This window comes from Callorhinus ursinus, unplaced genomic scaffold (assembly GCF_003265705.2).
Source record: "Callorhinus ursinus isolate GAN/ISIS: 27379988/994484 unplaced genomic scaffold, GSC_fseal_2.0 scaffold2, whole genome shotgun sequence".
Taxonomy (NCBI): domain Eukaryota; kingdom Metazoa; phylum Chordata; class Mammalia; order Carnivora; family Otariidae; genus Callorhinus; species Callorhinus ursinus.
Genome location: NW_027397064.1, coordinates 26877382 through 26901239, shown reverse-complemented (window position 1 = coordinate 26901239; position 23858 = coordinate 26877382). Strand labels below are relative to the sequence as shown.

The 23858-nt window shown below is 34.6% G+C and overlaps 1 protein-coding gene across 6 annotated transcripts in view; it reads left to right on the top strand.

Annotated features, from left to right (window-relative positions):
* The window catches only part of CREB1 (cAMP responsive element binding protein 1), a 61401-nt gene extending 37914 nt beyond the window's left edge, over positions 1-23487 (top strand). For 4 of the 6 annotated variants that reach the window (XM_025892604.2, XM_025892610.2, XM_073879407.1 and 1 more), the window contains 3 exons: positions 3382-3564; positions 5570-5720; positions 17254-23487. In XM_025892604.2, the coding sequence (XP_025748389.1) occupies positions 3382-3564; positions 5570-5720; positions 17254-17398 (479 nt within the window). In that variant the 3' untranslated portion in view covers positions 17399-23487. Of the gene's footprint in view, positions 1-3381; positions 3565-4685; positions 4749-5569; positions 5721-17253 lie in introns of those variants that run through there. The other 2 variants (XR_003212256.2, XM_025892626.2) reach the window with 2 other exon arrangements.
* The last annotated feature ends 371 nt before the right edge of the window (positions 23488-23858 follow it).

Here is a 23858-nt window from a genome sequence, read left to right as displayed (position 1 = left end):
AACATAAGGACTACTGAAATTGGCTCACAGAAAGCAAAGATTCTTTGTGCAAAATTATCAAAGTTTCCAGTTCTGTCATGTTTCTGTCTGACACTTAGGTCTCTCTTCTTATCTTTCACCCAAATCTGTTAACAAAGTCTTTCCAGTTCTGCTTGATCAGAGGCATTTGTGTGAATGGTGTTTTTCTATCTGTTCCCAGTTCCTTTTGACTCCCAGAGTGCCTCTTACATAGATTTCTTCATTTTGATTTGCTCATTAAATCATTAAATTAATACTTCCCATTATGTAGTTTTCCCCCTTTCCTCCTTATTACAGATTAAATGTACACATTGACACTCCCTTGTTGCATTAATTTTCTAATACCCTGGGGTGGTCTGTGTCAGGAATGTGTATAAAAGTTTTGACTCCCAAGTTAAGAGTTTCCACAGTACAGCTCAACCTTGGTTTACATAACTAATTTGCATTCTAACTGTATTAAAAACAGATTCCCAAGTACCAGACTTCTTAGCTCTCCCAAAGTTGAAACTTTTGAAAGTGAGCAGAAGGACAGCATTTTTGACTAAGCTTCTTGTCCACTCTGTGCTTCCTAGAGTTCAGTCCCCTTTTTCCTTCTTGAGTTCTTTGCTGACAGAGATAAACAGGTACTATCTATGGACATGGATGTGTGTATTTTTAGCCTTATATCCAAATAATTGGAATTATTCCAGATGTGTGCATGCTAAGACATTGATACATGAACATTACTTTTCCCTTGCCCCAACAGAATCCTGAGGGATACAGCATACTCCTGTTAGTGACATTGATTCACTTATTGCAGGGATTCTCACTTGCAGAAGAAAGCATGCTCTTTTGGGAATAGGCATATCAGAATGTCAAATAGGGAAATGAAATTTAGAAATGTGTATGTTTAATTTGACACACCACTCTCTTCCAGCAACTGAAAATTGCTGGTTTTAAAAGGTTAATAGTTTCATATTTTTAAAGCTTTATTACATTATCTTTATCCCTTATTTACACATAGAGCCTTGACGGAATTGATGTAACATGTTCTTGATTGTCATTAAGAATCAATAAAGTGACTACTTAAATATATACAGCATTATATATTTCTTAACTCATAATCCTTTTCATCTCTCCCCAGTAGTTAAAAGTTTGGTATATATCTATCCATTCTTTTTCATTTTGTTTAAACATAAATATATTACCATGTATTTTGAAACAAGTGAGACCTACATTATTAGTATACCATAGACAAATGTATACATACAGAGATATATATTATTTCTTTAACAGCTATATTGTGTTTCACTATATAACTTTTATTTAAACATTCCCTCCCCCTTAAATATTCCCTCCCCACCCACACACACACTGATGAACATTTAAGACATTTCTACTGTTTCAAACACTGTGACATGAACATTCTTATATATGTAGTAGGGTCTCAGTGGGATAGCATCCAAAGAGTGGAATTGTTGAATCAAAGCACATCCTGCCCAACTTCCTTTCCCAATGTCTGCACCAATTTGTATTCCTTCCATAAGTTGGTTATTTTTTTAAATTTCAAATTTTAAATGCTGTTAGTAGTTTATCCATTACTTGATTCACTGTTCCTGAGAAAGTCTTATTTGAGAAATTCTGTTCTAAGGTAGAAACAATGTGTCTATTATTTTAAACTTGAATTTTTTGTTTCACTAAATACAGCTGTAACCCATGATGTTTTCCTCTTTACTTTTCGCTACTCAGAATCTCAGATAAGTTTAACTGTATTCTCTTCTTCCTCTAGATTTTCTGGTAAAATCTCTGTGGTAGAGACCCATCAGTTACTTGACTTCTAGCTTCCTCTTGTTTTAATGAATTTAGTTTTATTGAAAGCCATCTCAAATCCTTCTGGAATAATCAAGTATATAAATATATATTATAGAGAAAAATACATCTGAAAGGATTGGACTTCCATTTTCAGAATACTTATACATGATCTCTTTTGATTTTTATAGTTGTACTTAGTGGCTAGAACCAGGTATTTTTATTTTTATAGAAGAGATAACAAATTCAAATAACAGTTTAGTGGTAGAATCTGGACTAGAACCCAGGTTTCCTGATATCTAGTTTCCTACTTCTTTTCTCCCACCTTGAGTTTAAAGAATAAAGCTGTGTATGTTAAATGCAATAGAATTTGCTTATTAACTCTATAGGAGGAATTGTGGTTTAATTCTGTTAATCTTCTGATTCCTTCAAGTTACCTGCAATATTAATCTCAGAATAGTTCTTATATATTCCTTTTTAATTGTCTAAGATAAGTAAAACTTATGGAAATGGCTAAAGTGAATGGATTGTATATGCCGGTATCTTAATTTCCATAGGTGTCATTTGCTAAACCAAATTATACTTATTTACTGTTACTATTTCTTGATTGAACAGTAGATAATCAATTTTCCTTGTTTAGATGACTCAGGATATTAGTTGCCTAGAGCTGGCTAATAAATGATCTCAAATAATTCCCTTCTAACAGACAAAAAAAAGTAACATGCATAAATCACACGTTTGTTGACTTATTAAGTTAAAATCCATTATGCATTTTTATATGTAATATTGTGATTTTTAGTCCTCTTTCCAGAAAACTTTAAGAGGGAGAGTGTCTATAGAGGATCCAGCCACCTATCTTGATGCTAGTATCTGAAGGATTGCTTTGTTCAAATAAAATAATAACCTACTTCTTTCTATTAACTTTTTCCATGCACGGTAGCATGAAGGTGAATTCAATTTTTAATAAAGTGAATAATCAAAGGATCCTGTGTGAGAATGCATGGATATGTAACTTAGGGTTTATGCATTGTTAGCTGAGTTTTAGAGAACAGAATGCACTACTAAACTGGTTTTATTAATTATTCATTAAAACAACCATTTATTGGGTGCCTGTTACTGCCCATTTCTGTGCTAAGTACATGAAAATGGAGAAGAAAAATCACATTTCCTACCTTCAAGAAATTTATTTGCTAGTGGAACAGCGAATATTAAAATATTGCATAATTCAGGGTAGAATAAAGGAAGTATGGATCACAAAGTGGTACCTCTTCTGAACCAAACAACTTTGAAAGGAATTTAACATCTTCTCATTTATTCTTTTAAAAAATTGTTAATGGATATTATTATAAATTATAATATGGTTCATAGAGTGCATTTGTATTATAGCAATTGGATGTGGGTTTCCTGAGCAGAAAGATACTTGAGTATACCAAATCTTTCTTGGCAGTATTATTTGCTATAATAATTTCTCCTAGATTATGTCTTACACATTATTCTACTTTGAGTTTAGTGTGTTTGTAAAAGTCTTATATGGTATTAATTAAACTGATAACAATAAAATCCATTGGGTTTTAGTTGCCATTACCCAGGGAGGAGCAATACAACTGGCTAACAATGGTACCGATGGGGTACAGGGCCTGCAAACATTAACCATGACCAATGCAGCTGCCACTCAGCCGGGTACTACCATCCTACAGTATGCACAGACCACTGATGGACAGCAGATCTTAGTGCCCAGCAACCAAGTCGTTGTTCAAGGTAAGAGAATTCAGAATTCACAACTGTGGTAAATTCTTTGAAAGGTTAAAATTTTATAAACTCAGAAAAGTAAGTATGATACTGTAAAACACTATGAAAATGTAGTTAATTTTTTTCATTATACATAATGTTCTCCATGAACTCTTCCATTATTCCAGTTGGACCCAAATGTCATGGCATAAAAACAACTGTTTTCAGTTTTAAAAATATAACATCTTTAACACTTCTAGCATTTGGGGATAGGAGAAACAGGGTAGGTTACAGGGCAAGACAGTGAAATCAGGAGATAGGAAAGCTAGATTTTAGATCTAACTGCATAGATTTGCTATGTGACCTTGAGTAAGACTCACCACTCTGGGCCTCATTTATTATTATTTTTTTTTAATGTGTCAAATAAAGAGTTACACTAAATCACTGGTGAGAATCTCTGGAGGTTCTGGGCGCCTGGCTGGCTCAGTTGGTAGAGCATGTGACTCTTGATCTTGTGGTTGTGAGTTGAAGCCTCATGTTGGGTGTAGAGCCTACTTAAAAAAAAAAAATCTTTGAAGGTTCAAAATTCTGTTTCTCTGCTTTTTATTCAAAAGAAATTTACATCCTTATTTCTAAGATCATCATTTTTTATTTCAAATGAAAACAATATGTTCTGAAAATTCTTATTACCAGTATGCAGGTCTACTGGTCTGTAGAGAAAAAGTAGTAGTTAAATCCTTGATGAACTATAGAAATAGCTTTTTTTCTGTATTTTTTTTTTATTTTCTTGCTTTAGGAATCTCTATGGATAGGAGTTGACCATTTTTCTTTGAATCCATTTTAATATTTTAAGAACATGATTTGTGCCAGATTGAAATTTGCATGTTGAGGAAATAATGTTAAAATCTGTATCTAAAAATATTTTTATTAATAATAATATATTTTGCCTCTGTTAAATAATAACCATTGTTACCCCTTCACCATGGATGATAATTTTTGAATAATCCTAAAACACCAACTAGAGAGTCATTTGTTTTTAAAGGCCCTAATGTATTTACAGAACATATTCTGTTAACTAAACAAATAATATTTGAAGAAGATAATATTTTGCTTATTAATGGGAGTAAAACACCTTTTCACTTTACATGCAGGTACTCAAAAATTGTAAAGCAGGATGTCAGTGAATTTGAATTCTGAACGTCAGTTTGAAGATGGTAACATGTTTAGTATATAAATCTTTTCCACTCAAACTACACATTTTAATTGATATTAATAACAAATATGGATAATTTTATAAAGATCTTCAAATTCTCTCAGATAATGTTAGGTTCTTTATTCTTAGGAGGGCATATTACTAAGCTGTTTTTAGAAGCAGTTTGACAGATAATGATTGTGTTTCTTTTTACAAGTGCTAGATCACTTAGAAAAATAAACTTCAATTTATTTAGCAAATAGCATTTACATTAAAACAAGTAATATAATTGGCATCAAGTGGTACACTTTTCATACTTTCAGTTTTGTTTCAATTAGAAATTTATAATAGTTGACCATAATGCTTTATTTTCTCTCCCATTTCGCTATTTTATGAAAAATCATGGTCGTTTTTATGTCGTGGCAAGAGTCTACTTGAAATTTTTTAATATGAATTTACCAATATCAAAGGAAGACATTGAGGAGTATACTCTATCTAGGAAGATCATCCAAGCTGTGCCCTACTTATCTTTTAGACTTAAGGTTGGTAAGCATGTTAACAGAATAGAACTGCATTCCAATGAAAGATAAATACAAGACCCGCCAGACATAGGTTAAGGCCTCTTTCCCCCAAGTGTCTATACTAATAAATATATTAAATTGGGAATTATTTGTCAGTAATGACCCAAAAAGTGCTGATTTTTTCAGTGTTTTAGTTAGAATCATGTTCCTCTTTTTCCCTTCCAGTCCAAAATGTATGTTTAAATTGATGATTGACACACGTAGTTTTACCGAGTCACAGTGCTTCAGTGTCTTACGCCCTTTTCCCTGTTTTTCTTTTCAGCTGCCTCTGGAGATGTACAGACATACCAGATTCGCACAGCACCCACTAGCACCATTGCCCCTGGAGTTGTTATGGCATCCTCCCCAGCACTTCCTACACAACCTGCTGAAGAAGCAGCCCGAAAGAGAGAGGTTCGCCTAATGAAGAACAGGTACATACGTTGCATTTACTTAGATTGTGGTAGGTCAGGTCATCTTCAGATTCTGTCAGACATGTGTCTTTTACATCTTCTGATAATATGATCTTTGCAATGAATTTTTTTCTGGTGGAATTGATGGATCTTGCTAAAAAAACTTTATTTAATAAGCTGCACTTATGAAATGGCTAATGGGATTGTGGGTCAAATCTTTATTTTTTTTAAGATTTTATTTATTTGAGAGAGCACAAGCACGGGGAGCAGAGAGGGAGAATTAGGCCCCCCACTGAGCAGGGAGCTCAATGCAGGGCTCAATCCCAGGACCCTGAGATCATGACCTGAGCCCAAGGCAGCTGCTTAACCGATTGAACCACCCAGGTGCCGCATGGGTCAATCTTTAATCATAGTTTTCTTTTGTGTAATTTCTCCATGGAAGATATAATACACAACTCTGCTGTATTTTCACTATGCTCTTAACCAACAAGCTAGGTTATTTAAATATTGTTTCTCTTCATGAATAGTATTGTTCAAGAAGATCAAGAGTTTCAAGTCTGAATATTAAAATTAAATGTTTCATTTATATTAAGTTTATTTAAAATAAAGTAGATGTATAATGGCCAGTCCATGTTTTAATGAATATCATCTTTACTCAAAATTGACAATCTAACACCTAAAGATTCTTCAAAAACAGATTAAATCTAAGGATACCTTGTTCTTAGACAAAATCTTAAAATAGAGTTAGTCTTCAACAATGAAAGTGCTACACAACAAAATCTATGAAATGTGGGCAAAGTAATTCTCATAAAGTAAATTCACAGCTGTAAATGATTTTGTCATCCAAAACCAGTAAGGGGCGGCTGGGTGGCTGAGTTGGTTAAGCATCCAACTCTTGATCTTGGCTCAGGTCATGATCTCAGAGTTGTGAGATGGAGCCCCACATTGGGTTCCTCACTGGGTGTGGAGCCTGCTTAAGATTTTCTCTCTCTCTTGGGGCGCCTGGGTGGCTCAGTCGTTAACCATCTGTCTTCGGCTCAGGTCATGATCCCAGGGTCCTGGGATTGAGTCCCACATCGGGCTCCCTGCTTGGCAGGAAGCCTGCTTCTCCCTCTCCCACTCCCCCTGCATGTGTTCCTGCTCTCGCTATCTCTTTCTCTGTCAAATAAATAAAATCTTTAAAAAAAAAAAAAAGATTTTCTCTCTCTCTCTCTCTCTCTCTCTCTCTCTCTCTCTCTCTCTCTATCTCTTCCTCTCCCTTTGCCCCCCCAAAAGCCAATAAAATGTTTTTATTGTATTTACTACTTTAGTATTTTTATTTAGTTTAGGATTTAAATATTTAGCTTAGGACTTAATATAGAATGACTTAAGATAAACCATAGAAAATGAAAATAAAGATAAAATTTGAAATTGGTGAAAATATTCCCGTGTTCTTGACCCCAAGATTTTTCAAACACTGTGATAAAGTAAAAGAAATAGGGATTGAATTTAGACAGTCTGGATTCAAGTCCTGGATCTACTCTTTTTGCTGTGACTTTGGAAGAACATACTAACCCTCAAACCTCCATTTTCTTTGTAAAACGAGATTCTGCCACCCATCCAAATGGCTGTTCTGTGGGACAAATATTCCTCTCAAAGCACTTTATCTATAATGCTCTATCACAGTGTTTGTTTTTATGAAGTTTCGTGTTTCCACTCAGCTCAACAACCTCTTTTGTCTCTGAAATACTCCTAGCTGTTATAGAGTGTCAGTAAATGACATCTAAGCTATAGGAAATGGCAGGACTTTTTCTGGGATATTAGGGAAAGAGTTGGAAATAAGCCGAGTGTCTTATTTTATTTGTGCTCCCATCAGTCTGAGATTTTCCTTAGGTGTTATAATAATAAACAGAAGCATCAAAAGCCTCATTCATTTAAATGTATTTTAAATACAAAATTTATTTTATAATTTAGATCTTTCCAGCTTCAGAATGTTTGTAAAGAAATGTTTAACCCTTTCTAAAATTAGAAGCAAGTCTGATTAAGAAGTCTTAAGTAAAGGCCAGGTTTTAAAACTTAAGATAGTAGCACTTACTAAAGAAACCAGTTCTAAGCAAGACACAGCAGAGCAATCAGATGGAAAATAAACTTTCTTGATTATAAAAACAGTAGAAGGACTTCATGTTGTGTCCATGTAGTTGGCTCTGTGGGACAGAAACGTTCCCCCCTCCTTTTTTTTAAGACTTATCCATTTCAGAGAGAGAGTATGAGTGGGGGGAGGGGCAGAGGGAGAGGATCTTCAAGCAGACTTCCCCAGTGAGCACGGAGCCCAACTCAGGGCTTGATCCCATGACCCATGAGATCATGACCTGAGCCGAAACCGAGTGGGTCACTCAGCTGACTGAGCCACCCAGGCGCTCCAGAGACGTTTCCCCTTATACAGAAAAGACTAATTAGTGGGTGGGCGAGGAGGCAGCACCATGGCTTCTTGTCTGCTCTGTTTTATGGAGCAGAGAGCTGCCCATTTATGAACACTTGTTCATTTGACTAGCAGACCAAATTTCTTTTTTTCATTATTTTTTTAGTTTATGTATCTCCCCCCCACCCCAACCAAGTTAGGGACATAGCTGCAGTTCCTAACAACCTTTGCTGGTCTGAAATCTTCAGCGAAGCTACCTGATTTAGCATGGACTCTTTAATAAAAATACTTTTGCTTGGATTTAGTTTCATTATAAGGAAACTTCCCATTGACTCTGCTATAGTTCCCTTTTCTTTTTATTCCCACATTATTGCTGCTTCTACTTTTCCAACTTCCATTCATTAAAATCTGGCTTCTATGCTCACCATAGCACTCTTACGTCTTTAAAAGATACAGAGTCCCTCCCACTTGGCAATCTGGTGTTCTCTTTTCATTTCACTGTACTTTTGTGAAATATTTGACACTTTTGACTTCTCATTCTCCTGAACTCTTCTTTGGTTTATTCACCCAGTTTTCTCTCTACTTTTTGAAGTTTTCCCTTGGAACGTTCATTCATACCCGTGTATTTCAGGCATCAACTATATGCTGATACCTTCTAATTCTATATTCTGGCTTTGACCTTTCTCCTGAGATACTGTTTATTAAGGACTAGTTTATGCTAGACATTGCACGTAGTTTCTTTACATACTTTATATTGCCTACAATGAGGTAGAAGCTTATCTCCACTTTACAGAGGAGCTATAGTTCAGAAAGAAGTCAGATATCTTGCCAAAGATCACACCTTTAAACAAATTGGTACAGGGGTGCCTGGCTGGCTCAGTCAGTAGAGCATGTGACTCTTGATCTTGGGGTTGTGAGTTCAAGCCCCACATTGTGGAGATTGCGTAAAAATAAAATCTTTTAAATTTTTTTTTAAATTGGTAACGCTGAGATTTGAGCCTCAGTCTGGCGCCAAAGCCCTATGGACATGTTAATTCTGAGATTTCAGTATGCATCTCTCTACTGCTGTGCTTCTTAAACCAGAGTACATGACAGTGTGCTGGAGATAATGTAGCCCCAAGAGGTAAACATGGAATACTTTCCTCGAATGTTTATCTTGCTCAAAAATTAGGGAGATATAAATATTTTTAAGGTAAGAGATTTAAAAGAAATTCACACCAGCAGTGATTGCTTTGGGTTGTGTCCCCAGAGTCCCCATTTTGGTTTCCTCTGCCATTAGGGGTACACTTCAGTGGAAAAGATAGGGGAGCACTCTGCTCCTGAACATACTCACTAGGATGAATGTCCCTTATATGTACCTCAAACAGAGCCTATCTTAAATTGAACTTTGATGAAAAAGTTATCCCCAAATTCTACACTGTCCAAATTACCATTTACTCAGAAATGAAGAGAAGTGATAAGCGGTCTAAAAGAAAGAATAGATGGTTGTTATATTAATTTTTGTTGCTGCAGTAACAACAACAGAAACCCCAAAATCTCAGTGTTTTAGAACAACAGAATCGCTTCCTCATGTTACATTGGACAGCTGCAAGCCAGCTGCCGTGCCTCTCCCACAAGCTCCAGCTAGAGGAGGAGCACCTTTTTTGACGCATGTCATTTTTGTAGCAAAGGAAAAAAGGCAGTGTTTTTTAAATACTCTGCTTGATGGTGATGAACATCATGTCCACTTATGTACCATTGGCCAAAATACAGGCAAGGACAAGCTCAGTGTCAGTGGAGTGGGAATGTATGCTCTTCCCACAGGGAGGAAGGAATAAAAAATTATGAAAGTAATGCAATCCACCATCCTTGTCTTACAATTTTAGAATGCAGGAGAATTTTAATAGATTTCCTAAAGGCAAAAGTAATAAACATAAAGGTTAGGTAGGTTTGACTGTATAAAAATACAGAACCTCTGTTTAGCCAAGAAAAAGATAAAGTAGCAAAACAAACAACAAACTAGAAACGTTTAACAAGTCAGAAGACTAATGAGTTAAGGATATGAATAGGTAGATTCATAGAAACTTGGCTTCCCATTAAGTATAGTTTATTTACATGTTTAACTCTAGTATACATTTAAAATAGTTACAGAGTTGCTAACTTGTATACCTGTGAGACACAAATTTACCAAATACAATACAGTATTTATGTACAGTTCTTTTTGTTGTTAGCCTTAAAGTACCAGTGAAAGCACTGTTTTCAAAGCTATTTAGGTCTGTTCTTTTTTCTCCACCCTCTTCAGTAAGATTATATCACACGTTTATGGTTAGATTCGTCACCATCTTCATTCAGTTCTGGGATTGCATGTACTTTTTATGCTGTATAGTTCTTTTAGTTTTGACAGATGTATGGTGCCATGTTTCCACCCCCACAGTGCCTTACAAAACAGTTACACCACCCTAGAACGAATCTCTTTGATACCCATGGGTAGTCTGCTTCTGCCCCCTTTCCCAGATTCGAAGCCGCTGAACTGTTTTCTATCCTTCGGATTTTGCCTTTTCCAGAATCTCATATAATTGAAATCATACACTGTATGTAGCCTTTAGGATCTGGCTTCTTTCACTTAGCAAAATGCATTCTAGATTTATTGATAGTGTTAATGGATCAGTAGTTGGTTTTATCCCTGGTATTCCATTGTACCCATATCCTGTGGTTTGTTTATCTATTGACCTTGGTGTTCATCACAGTGTCCAGTTTGGGAGGGTTATGAATGAAGTTACTATAAATATATACAGGAGTTAATATGAACTTTCAGGTCACTTGAGTAAATACCTAGGAGTGGTCTGGCCAGGTAGAATGGTAAGTGTATATTTAGCTTTATAAGAAACTGCCAAATTGTTTTCCAAAGTGGCTATATCATTTGGCATTCCCACCAGCAATGTATGAGTTCCACTTGGTCTGTATCAAGTGTCAGAATTTATGTTTTACATTTAGGTCTATGATCCCTTTTGAGTTAACTTTTGTATAAGGTGTGAGGTGTGTCATGGTTCATTTTTTGTGTATGGACATATATTTGTTTCAACACATTTGTTAAAAAGATTATCCTTTGTTGAATTGCCGTTGCACTTTTGTCAAAAATCATTTGACCATATTTGTGTGGGTCTGTTTCTTGCTACCTTGTTTAATGGGTCTTTGTGTTTATCCTTTAGCCAACACCATGCTGTTTTGACTACTGTAGCTTCCTAGTAAGTTTTGGAATTTGACAGTGAGTCCTCCAGCTCTGCTTTTACAGAATTGTTTTGGCTGCTCTGGTTCCTTTGCATTTTCATTAAAATTTTAGAATTGGTTTGTTGATGTCTATAAGAAAGTTTCCTGGGATTTTGATTAGGGTTGTGTTGAGTTTTAAATCAAATTGAGGAGAATTAATATCTTAAAACAATAGAATCTTCCATTGTATGAACACAGTGTACTTTCCATGTTTTAGCATATAGATCCTGCGCATTTTTTGTTAGATTTGTACCTAAATACTTCTGGGGTTTTGGTTGTGATTTTCTTGGGCAGTGGGGGGGGACTGTTTAATAGGGATTTCATTCCTGATATTGAAAGTTTGTGGTTTTTCTCTCTCTCACTTTTTTGGTTAGTCTGGCTAGAAGTTTAAAAATTATTAAAAACAGACTATGTGGAGTTGAACCATGGGTCATAGATGGCTAAACCTGGTCTAACCTACATAAAAGACCAAACAGAATAAAAAACCAAGACCTGACTATATGCTGTTTGTAAGAATCTTACTTCAAATATCAAGCATAGGTAAGTTAGAAGGAAAGGAGTAAAAAAGGATAGACCATGCAAATAGCGGTCAACAGGAAGCTGGAACATCGTCGGGGATTAAAAAAAGGACATTATATAATATTTATAAAAGGATCATTTCTCTAAAAAGACATAGTAATTCTACATGTGTATGCTCCTAACAGAGCTTTAACATACATGAGGCCAAAGGTGATGAAACAGAGAATTGAATAGTTGAAAACCTCAGGGCAGCCCTCTCACGTCCCCTCCCTCTTTGGGAGCTTTGTACTATCACTTTACTATCACTCATTAAACTTTGCTGCCCACCAAAAAAAAGAAAAAAGAAAAAAAAACTTCACTCTTTTCTCAATGATGACAGAAAATATAGAGACAACCTGAATGACATAATCAACCAACTGTACCTAATGGCATTTTTATGACACTTACTAATTTAAGAGAATAGAAAGAACACAAAATATGTTCTTGGCCCATAAAGCATCCAGGAAAATCCCCAGTTGTGTGGAAATTAAATAAGTATCAAACATTTAGGTCAAAAAGGAAGCCTCAAAGGAAATATCTTGAACTAAGTGCAAATTAAAATACGACAAAAATTTGTGGGAGCAGTTCAGTCAGTGCTTAGAGAGAAATTTATACCACTAAATACTTACGTTAGAAAACAAAGTCTTAAATCAATCATCTATGTCAGGGGTTAGCAAACTATACCTCATTGTCTGTTTTTTATAAATAAAGTTTTATTGGAACATAGCCATGGTCATTCAAATATGTGCTATCCAAGGCTGCTTTCATGCTACAACAGCAGTAGTTGTGACAGAGCCCATTTGTTCTAAAAAGCCAAAAATATTTACCAAAAAATGTTTGCCAACCTAACTTCCATCTTAAGAAACTAGAAAAAGAAGAGCAAATTAAAATCAATAAAACCGAAAAGAGAAAACCAATAGAGGAAAATCAATGAAACAAAAAACTGGTTGTTTAAAAAAAAGTACAATTGATAAACTTCTTTGAAGGTAAAAGAAAAAAATCAGGTAGTTTGGAATTAATGGAGGATGCTGAAAATAGAGAGAATATGAGTATCATATAGAGGCAAAGAATTAGTTCAGTGAATGGAGGAGGATGTTGAGACACATTATGTGAAAGAACTTTTTTCTAAAAATATGCCTATCACATCAATTTCAGAATTTATAAGCCATCTGTTTGCATGAATGCTTAAAATCATAAAATCCTATTTCTGTACTGGAAGAAACATCAGTGGTCAATTTAATCTTCACACCATGTTGTCAGACCAATCCGCTGGGAGAGTCCTTTCATTTTCCTCCTTTTTTTTTTTTTTTAAACATTTAGCTAGAAATTTTTGAGAAGCTTTAAGTAGCATTCCCTACGCTAAGGATTTCTTTAAAATTTTTAGAGCTCATTTGTATTCTGTATCCAACTCCAAAATATAATAATGCTTTTATAAATATGAAAATGCTTGCCACCCCTCTGACCCATTAAGCAAAATTGGTGCTTTGGAATGACGTTGTAGGTTTATTCCCTGATTTTTCATACTCCTTAATACAAACCTAACAGTCCTAGTTAAAGACATTTTGATTAGTCCTTTAAAAAAAAAATTATGAAATAGTTCTTACTCGGGACCTGTTGGAAGCTATACAACTAGTTAGTTTCAAAGCCAGGATCTGAACCCAAGATTTCTGATCCTCAGTTTAGAATTCTTGCTATTATATCATACTGTATTAAGTTTGTATCCAAAGTTTTTTTTTTTTAAGATTTTATTTATTTATTTGACAGAGAGAGAGAGAGTAGGAACACAAGCAGGGGGAGTGGGAGAGGGAGAAGCAGGCTTCCCGCCGAGCTGGGAGCCCGATGTGGGGCTCGATCCCAGGACGGTGGGATCATGACCTCAGCCGAAGACAGACACCTAACTGACTGAGCCACCCAGGTGCCCGCAAAGTTGTTTATTTTAAACTGTGCCTAACTTAAGCATCATTCTGCAAGACTGTATATTACTTGAAATTTATTTGGTGTTCCTCCAAAAAAGTATTGTATATTCATACTCAGCTTGGAAGTTGCTAGTCAGAATTCCTCTCCGGAGAGAGTCTCAATTCACATTTAGTATATCTAAAGGATCAGAGGTCTTACATTAAAGAAATAAGTTAATTTTCTTAGTCTAGTGTTTTTTTTTCTTTTGAGAAACCTAATCTTTTTTTTTTTTTTAAAGATTTTATTTATTTGAGAAGGAGAGAATGAGAGATAGCATGAGAGGGAAGAGGGTCAGAGGGAGAAGCAGACTCCCTGCTGAGCAGGGAGCCCAATGTAGGACTCGATCCCGGGACTCCAGGATCATGACCTGAGCTGAAGGCAGTCGCTTAACCAACTGAGCCACCCAGGTGCCCGAGAAACCTAATCTTTAACAACACTATAGCATACTGATTTTGCTAGAGCAAAATTAGTAGATACTAACCTATGGGATCATATTAGTTTAACTTTTGGAAACTAGCATGTAGATATAGCATTCATATGAGCACTTGTGGACTGTAAATTCTCAAATGATGGGTGAGAAAGCAAGGAAAACAAGATGACTCAGCCCTGAGTAAAAGTAGATTTTTAAGTGTGTACATACATCCTACTTGTTCTTATATTGTTAGACTTCACTACATACAGAACATCCAGATTGATCTCGGAATCACTCCCACTGTGATCCTTTAGATCACTTGTGGCCTCATAGCATTTCTTGGCTTGTCATCTTCACTGTGCATTAGAATGTTGGGCCATTTTTAATTCCTTCCAAAAAAAATTTTCACCAGTGGTACAGTGATGCAGTGGATTATATATTGTCCATATCTGTCATGGATAATACAACATTGGGTGCAGCTTTTTTTTTATTCCAAAAGTCAGTTTGCTTCTTTTTTCTGACTCAGTAGGCTATATGGGGATGAAGACATGAATTGAAGGCATTAGAGTTATCTAGAAATAATTATCGTGAACACATACATAGCATTTACAAAATGCCAGCCACTATTTCATGCACTTCTTATATATTAATTCCTTTAATCCTCATAAAACTTTTGAGGTAGATAATATTTTCTGTTTTACAGTCAGGAAACTAAGGTTAAGTAATTTGTCTCCGGTCATATAATTGGTAAGAGGAAACCATTTAAACCTAAGAACCTGACACTGAAGTTACTAGTACTCTTAAGTGCCGTACTATACTGCCACTCTTGTAAATGAGTGATTGTAAGTTGCTGCTTTTTTCCATTTTTTAAAGATTTAGAACCTTTTGCTTTCACCTCTTATGTTCACTCAGGAATAAGGACTTACCTTGTGCCAGTCCCTTGGCTAGTGACTTGGGATATAATATATGGTCCTTATTCATATAGAGCTAAAAACGTTTACCAGTTTAGACTTTGTAGCTCACTAAAAAATATTTTTTGTTCTTAATCTGCTAGATTTTTTGAAATAGTTTTTAATTGTAAAAAAAATTTACCATATTAACCATTTTTAAGTATACAGTTCAGTAGTGTTAAGTATATTCACATTGTTGTGCAACAGATCTCCAGAACTTTTCCTTGCAAACCTGAAACTTTTTTACCTTGAAAAACTGAAACTCTGTTAAAAACAAATTCCCTCATTTTCCCTTTCTGGGAGTCCTTAGCAATCACCATCTACTTTCTTATGCATTTGACTACTTTGGGTACTTCATGTAAGTGGAATCATACAGTTGTCTTTTGTAGCTGGCTCATTTTGCTTATTAGCATTATGTCCTTAGGGTTCATCGGTGTTGTAGCATGTGATGTGATTTCCTTCTTTTTTAAGGCTGAATAATATTCTTGTATGTATATAACACATTTTAAAAATGTATCTATGTGTTGATGAATACTTGGGTTGCTTCTACATGTTGGCTGTTGTGGATAATGCTGTTATGAACATAGGTATGCACATATCTCTTCAATATCCTGTTCTATGTTCTTTGGATATATATCTAAAAGTTGGATTACTGGATTATAGGGTAACTCTATTTTTAATTTTTTAAGGAATATAGTGTTTTCTGTAGTGGCTGGGACATTTTACAGCCCATGAACAGGGCACACGGTTCACGTTTCTTCACATCCTGGTCAACACTTAGTATTTTCTGTCTGGGTTTTGGCTGGGGGGTTGTTTTGTTTTTCATTTTGTTTTGGGTAAATATAGTAGCCATCCTAAAGGGTGTGAAGTATCTCATTGTGGCTTTGATTTGCATTTCTCTAATAATTAGATTGGTGTTGAGCATCTTTTTATATGCTTATTAGCCATTTATATACCTTCTTTGGAGAAATGTCTATTCAGGTCCTTTGCCCATTCTTTAATCGAGTTATTTTAAGTTGTAGAAGTTCTTTGTATGTCCTAGATATTAAGTCCCTATTAGATATGATTTGCAGATATTTTCCCCCATTTCGTGGGTTCCCTTTTCACTCTGTTGATTGTGTCCCCTTTCATGCACAGAAGTTTTTAAGTTTGATGGGGCCCCATTTGTTTATTTTTGCTTTTGTTGTCTGCTCTTGGTGGCACAGCAAGAAACCACTGCCAATCCAATGTCTTGAAGCTTTTCCCCTGTTTTCCTCTGAAGTTTTATAGTTTTAGGTCTTAATTTAGCTCTTTAATCCATTTTCAAGTAGTTTTTGTACATGGCATAAGGTAAGGATCCAACTTCATTCTCTTGCATGTGGATATACAGTTTTCTCAACATCATTTGTGGAAGAGACTCATGTTAGACATTTTTTTAATGCCCTGAAATGATGAATTGATGAGATTTTTCTATCTAATTTAGGATGTTTTTCATTTTGACATTTAGCCTTAGTATTTTCCTAGTTATTGATAGAATTTCAAGTTTTATAGGTGTGATACAGAACATATCAGTAAACAGTGATATAATTTAAAATTTTTTTTTAAGATTTTATTTATTTATTTGACAGAGACACACAGCGGGAGAGGAAGACAAGCAGGGGCAGTGGGAGAGGGAGAAGCAGGCTTCCCATGGAGCAGGGAGCCTGATGTGGGGCTCAATCCCAGGACCCTGGGATCATGACCTGAGCTGAAGGCAGACACTTAATGACTGAGCCACCCAGGCGCCCTGATAATTTTAAATTTTAAGTGATTCAGCTCTTTACATTGTTTGTGGGGTTTTCACATTTGGGTTTTTTTTTAATCAAATTTGTATATTAAATTAAAATTTTATATGAGTCCATCTCCAAGTCATTCTGTATAGTTTTTTCAAATGCCTAATCTATAATATATTAAAATATTTGTTGCTTTGAGCTGAATACTTAAAAGTACTCTAGCCCAAAATAAATGATAGAGAAATAAATGTTGCATAATTTTTCCTGTCCTTTTTGCTCATAGGGAAGCAGCACGAGAGTGTCGTAGAAAGAAGAAAGAATATGTGAAATGTTTAGAAAACAGAGTGGCAGTGCTTGAAAACCAAAATAAGACACTCATTGAGGAGCTAAAAGCACTTAAGGACCTTTACTGCCACAAATCAGATTAATTTGGGATTTAAATTTCACCTGTTACGGTGGAAAAGGACTGGCTTGGCCACAACCAGAAAGACGAAATAAACATTTTATTTTCTAAACATTTCTTTTTTTCTATGCACAAAACTGCTTGAAAGCAACTACAGAATTTCATTCATTTGTGCTTTTGCATTAAACTGTGAATGTTCCAACACCTGCCTCCACTTCTCCCCTCAAGAAATTTTCAGCACCAGGAATCATGAAGAGACTTCCGCTTTTCATCCCCCTCCCTCTTCAAGAAGTAATCATTTGTTTACTTGTAAATTGATGGGGGAAATGAGGAAAAGAAAATCTTTTTAAAAATGATTTCAAGGTTTGTGCTGAGCTCCTTGATTGCCTTAGGGACAGAATTACCCCAGCCTCTTGAGCTGAAGTAATGTGTGGGCCGCATGCATAAAGTAAGTAAGGTGCAATGAAGAAGTGTTGATTGCCAAATTGACATGTTTTCACATTTTCATTGTGAATTATGTAAAATTGTTAAGAAACATACCCTCTAAAAAAGAATTTTAGTATGGTGTTGAAGAAATTAAGAATGAATTCGGAGTGCTTTCTATGTACATTCTCTTCTTCAATACTGAAAACTTGTCCTTGGTTCTTAAAAACATTCTGTATTAACTATAGCTCTTCCATAGGCAGTTGTTGCTTCTTAATTCAGTTCTGTATGTGTTCAACATTTTTGAATACATTAAAAGAAGTAACCAACTGAATGAAAAAGCATGGTATTTTAATTTTAAATTGAAATAAATAAAAGTACAAAGCTTGTTTTAGTTAGTACTAAATTCTTAGTAAAAAGATGCTCATTAGTAAACCAGCCCCTTGAGTTATATAACAAGGTTTTTAAATAAATGTTTTTGTCATCGCCTTCAAAAAATATTTATGTCACTCATTTACTTAAAAAGATATTTCTAATTAAACTGTTCCCATTTGCACTTACATTATACCACCAACAGGAAAGCCTTCAAGATGTTAAATAAAACAAAATGATATATTTGTTTATAAAATGTTATGTGTTGTAGAAGAATACTGATTTGAAATCTTTTCCATATTAACATACTTTAAGAGTATCTCTGAATTTTTTAATGAAAGAAGTTGTAAGGATATAGTTATAAAAAGTACAGTATTAGATGTACACAAGAAAGTTATTTTCTTCAGACATATTTGAATGACTGCTGTACTACAATATTTGGATTGTCCTTTTTGCAAAACATTTTTTTGGTTTGTTTTCTCCTAAAAAGGATAGTTGTGCTTTAGCTTTCCAATATGCTGTATAGCCTTTGTCATTCTACAGAGGAGCTACCTGTTTGAATCCCTGACTATAACAGTCTGTATTTATACGTATCATACATTGTTTCCAGTACTACTCCTAATTATTAATTACTCATCTTATTCACTAAGCTTGATAAATCTAGAAGTTACCCTTTAAAAGAAAAATAGGACTAAGGTGGATTGTAAAAATTGGAGACTGACATAATCTTAAGTATAATTTCTCATTTGAGAAGGTTATTCCTTTTAAAAGAAGAGTATAGAAAATGTGTTATATTTAGTCATGGGTTATTTTTAAACATTAAGTTTGTTAATACGTTAACAAAATATGCAGATATGGGTGTTATTGGGTCCATTTTGAAAAGTAAGGTTTTTAATTAATATTTGTATATGGTATATTTTTGTTTGTAACAAACCATTGTCTTTTTTCAAGGATGAACAGAGTTTATGAAGGAGCATCATTCTAAGAATTGAGTGATTGTAGTCTTATATTTGGACAATTCACCAGATTCTCAAGAAGGCTTTCAAACGGCTGTAAAGTTTGATGTTTATCCTGCTGAGCTAATGGGGAAAGTTGTAGCATAAAAATTATTTGTATACCAGCTTAGATATGTCATTTTCCAAAACTTCAACAGAAACTAAGCAAAATCACAAATCTGTTCACAAATTAGAATTCTTAATGAGTCAAAATGTTTTGAATGTCATAAACTTTATAAATGAAAATTGCCTAGTATTTAGCAAGTTGTATTCTCTAAAGTAAACCGTTTTCCAAAAGTTGAGGCATTCTGTTTAATTAGGAAAGTTGATGGTCCTCTTAGTCCCCGATAAATCAAGGCAGTCACATCCGTATGAGCTGGTTGAATTTATAAGTTTTTATAAATACCAGGTCCTTTGTACCTTGAGGATGATTGCACTGGTTTGAAGTCAGTTACTTCATGGTGAGGTAAGAAATATATTCTGTTGCTAAATCTGTTTTAGACCCTTTTAAGAGACTTGAAGATATTTCAGTTTATACAGATAGAAATTAAGCATCTTTTGTGCAGACTTTTTTTTTTACAAGAATTGGAAAAAGGGTGTTTGTTTTTAAAAAAGCATGCAACTTTGAGAATCTTTATTAAGAAAATGACATAAGTAAAAAAAAATCTTGTAGCCAAGAACTATAATATATGGCCACATTACCAGTAATAAATGTTTTTTCTCTTCATATTGGCCAAAAGGGAATGAAAACGTCATCATAGGAATCTGTACATATGCTACTGATTTGCCTAGAAAATAGCAAGTTTGGTATCGCTTACTTTGCAAATATAGGGCCATGTGGCACTTTTATCTATAGGACAGATTAACTCTAATAAAAATGAAGTGGGAGGGGTTTATTTTTGATATATTACTCTTATGAGTTTTCAAGCTTTGATAGTGTTTAACTGAAAAGTGGTTTAGAAAGGGCTAGATCCAATGTGTTCACATTATTAAAAAATTGATAGATACAATTTTAATTTCATTCTTTTCAAACTCAAGTACCATATTGGCAACCATCATATTGTCATAGGTGCTCTTTTCATTTAGATATTATTGGGGGGGGAATGGCATTTGTATAATATATGTGTACATATATATAAATACATACAGTATATAATCTGAAGCTCTGAGAGCTCTTAAGTCAGGAATGCTGAGTATTATAGTATATTGAGGTCAGATGAAATTTTACATTTTTGTGTGTTCTATTGCATCCCTTTTGGTAGTTTCTTGGACTGCATTACTCCAGCACTCATGATTGATTTTTGTCTTCTGATTTTCTTCCAAGTATTTTTTTTTTATTGTTAGTTTTCTTTGGCTTGATACTTTTACATATGTTACTAGTCACTTGAAAACTCCCCCACCCCTGAAGTATTTGGTTTTTATGCTTTGTCTCTGGCAGCTATAACAGTGGTAAGAACATTTTGAAGATAGCTTCTAAAAGGTACCACTGATTTTTCAAAACTCATCCTGGGGGAGGAATTTTGGTGTTTTCATTTGAGCAGGGATTTTGTCAAAAAATGTGTTTTGGATGGTAGGTCAGCAGCAGCGCTAGTGTCTGAAAGCGCACACCAGTCAGGCAGGCTGTGTAATCAGAGGTCATCTGGCTGAAGTTTCTCTCGGTCTCTCAGGCCTCATCCCTACTATCATTTTGACCACGTGGGGTGACATGTGGAATCATACAAAGGCTTAGGAAGAAACAAGTTTGTTTAAACCAGGATGCTTTTACTTACTTGAAGTGACTTCAATCTAGATTTCTTCTTTACATTTTTTAAATGTTTTTAATTTTGTGATCAGCTACAGTCAGCTACTAGCATAAATTGGTCTCTTTAATTTGAAGATCAAAAAGGCTGCTTCATTTTGCAGGATTAAATAAGGCTAATATGGTAAAGTTAAGATTTTGAATTAAAGTGGGTTATAAGAACAATAGTTACACACCTTTTCAGTTATTTCAAGAGTCTTTATTTTGTTGCCTTTGTGGCTCTGAAAACTTTTCGGTATATTGTTTCCCAATGACCTAATACAAAAGTTGTATATTTATTTGGATTATATTTACATTGTATTCTTTGTAAATGTTTGGTGTAACTTGCACTTTTAAAAATGACCCAGTTGGGTATTAGCAACTTGAGAAGTTCCCTCATCAATTAATTGTCAACTGACTTTTTATGTCTTTCTCCTCTCTTCAAATCATGTGACTTTTTGAATGGAAACTTTTCATTAAAATATTTTAGCACCTAAAGGCTAGTCTTATAAATAGCTGTAAAAGAAAAATAATGGGAAATTAGATTTGACTAGCCCAGTTAATTAAAAGATGAGTTTGGACCCAATCTTAACTCTTTTTCATCATGGATAAAGACAGAAGGAAAAGCAACTCGAGTGAATAGATATTTATTTCCAACATTATGTTGTCTATAGGATATCAAGATATCCATGAATTTGTCCAGAACAGTAAAATATTTTTCAGAGTAATTACTGTCATGATGGAGACCACATGTAATCATTTGACTAAGGTTTTTTTCACTTTAAATTGGCTTTCTTAACATCAAAGAAATGCTGCCTAAATTTGACTGATGTCAGGTGAGAAGGAAGAAAGTGCCGTGTGCTTTAGCAAGACTGTAGGTGAAGAGTTGGGGGATACGTTTGCTCACTCAATTGTACAAAGCACAACTAGAACTTTTGTTGGATGGTTTGCATACATCTTGAATACTTTTAATGTTGATATGTTGACTTTTTTAAGTTGACTGCACAGTCACTGTATGTACTTGGGAACTGGTTTCCTTGACTTTCTCGAATCGATGGCTAGGAGAGGCACTAATCCCTGAGGGGTTGAACATATCATGAAGCTGAGTCAGTATGGAAGAATTTCAAATAAATCAAACAGGGTGCTGAAGTTCCATCTGTCTCATATGCTTCTGATAAGTTCTTACTGATTAGTGAATGTAGCTTAAGCCTTTGTATGTGTCCTCAGGGGGCAGACAAACTTTAAGAGGGACCAGATAACGTTTGAATGGAGGGATTATATTTCAGGTGTTTTAGCTTGAAATTTATTTTTTAAAAAAATAAAAATAGAAAAAAAAATAGAACAGAGCCTGTGAAGCAAGATGATATTATAAACAGGCAGAGTTGTTTAGCACAGAGAGAAGATATTGACCTGTCGGCATTCTGGTACTGTGGGTGCAGGTCCTAGCTGGGCGTAACATGATACATTTTTAATTATTCTCACCAGCAAGTAAAAGAAAAATGAACAATCTGGGAAATGTCTTTGAAAAGGGTCAAAGAGTAGGAAATTCAGATTTTACCTACTTTATATAGGCATTATATGATACTTGCCTACAGAAGTATGGCATGTCCAAGCTTCTGTCTGAGGAGCATCTCAGAAATGTGAGAGTAAATCTGAGATAGTTTAAAAATTGGTAGGGAAGGAAGAAAATCCCTGCAGATAATAATCTTCTGTTAGTTGGCCAAGTGAAATGATCTATCATTGTGTTTGGGAGGTTTTATTTTCTTATGTTTTTAAAATTGAATTGGTAAATGCTTTATAGACGTATTTTTATCCAGGTGCCACTCCAATTTGTGTATGTAATAAAATTATTTATATTAAAAGTGGGAAATAATTTGTCAACATTGTTCTGTGAGTATGGATTTATTAGGGGTGGCAAAGAAGAGTGCTAGTTAGCAGTTTTCCATGTAGAGTTATCCCCAACTGATTTGTCCACATGTCAGTTGTCATCCCCACCCACAAAAGGAATTATTTCTAACCTAGATGTATCACTTGAAACTTTTTAGAAACAAAATAATCAGGGAAGTTTCTAGAGAGAAAGATGTTTTTGGTTTTTGTTTTAATTTTTCCTTGAGGATTGGGGTAAAGAATACCTCCCCCCAGAACTATCAGCACAAAACAGGGTATTGATTTTTAACTCTGATGTTGCTATTGGAGTTGAATACTAAATAAAAAACTATAATGAGGGAAGTACATTTCTAAAAAAATTCCCTACATTCTAGAAACATCCCTGTTTTAATTTTTTTACCTAAATCTTTTTGTGCTCTATCTGTGTAAAGAGAGAAAATGTACTGGCTTATAATGCATTTTATTAACACTATGTACATATTAGCTGCTTTGTGTTCAGAATGGTAGCAATTGCTTTGTATATTAAAGTGATCCTTGTGAATTTGTGAAATATTGTCATAAAGTGCTTTTTTCTTACTGTAATCTTTGTGGTATCAACTGTCATAATGCCCTTTTTACACACATTTATGTGCAGTCACATAAACATGCTTTTAAAAACTCTGTAAGTCTCTTTTTTGGGGGATGGGATCTCTATATTTTCTCTTTTACTAGTAGTGTTAAGCTGTATTTTCTTGAACTTAGTTTTATTACTTTTGTTAAATGAGCAAAATTTATGTTAGAATATTTCACAAGCTTGTTGGCACAGCAACAGAAAACTAGTTTGAGCAACAAGAACATATTTTCAGTTATTTAATTTTACTGTATTCCTCATTTTAGCACAAGATTTCTTTGTTCAGTAAGACTGAACAGTACCTATTTGAAGATTTGGAGATGTTACCGCCCTATTGAGAAAACCAATGGGAGACATAGGACCAGCTGTCTCCAGTATCATAAAATGCATGTTTGCACTGGAAGAATAAGAATAGATAACT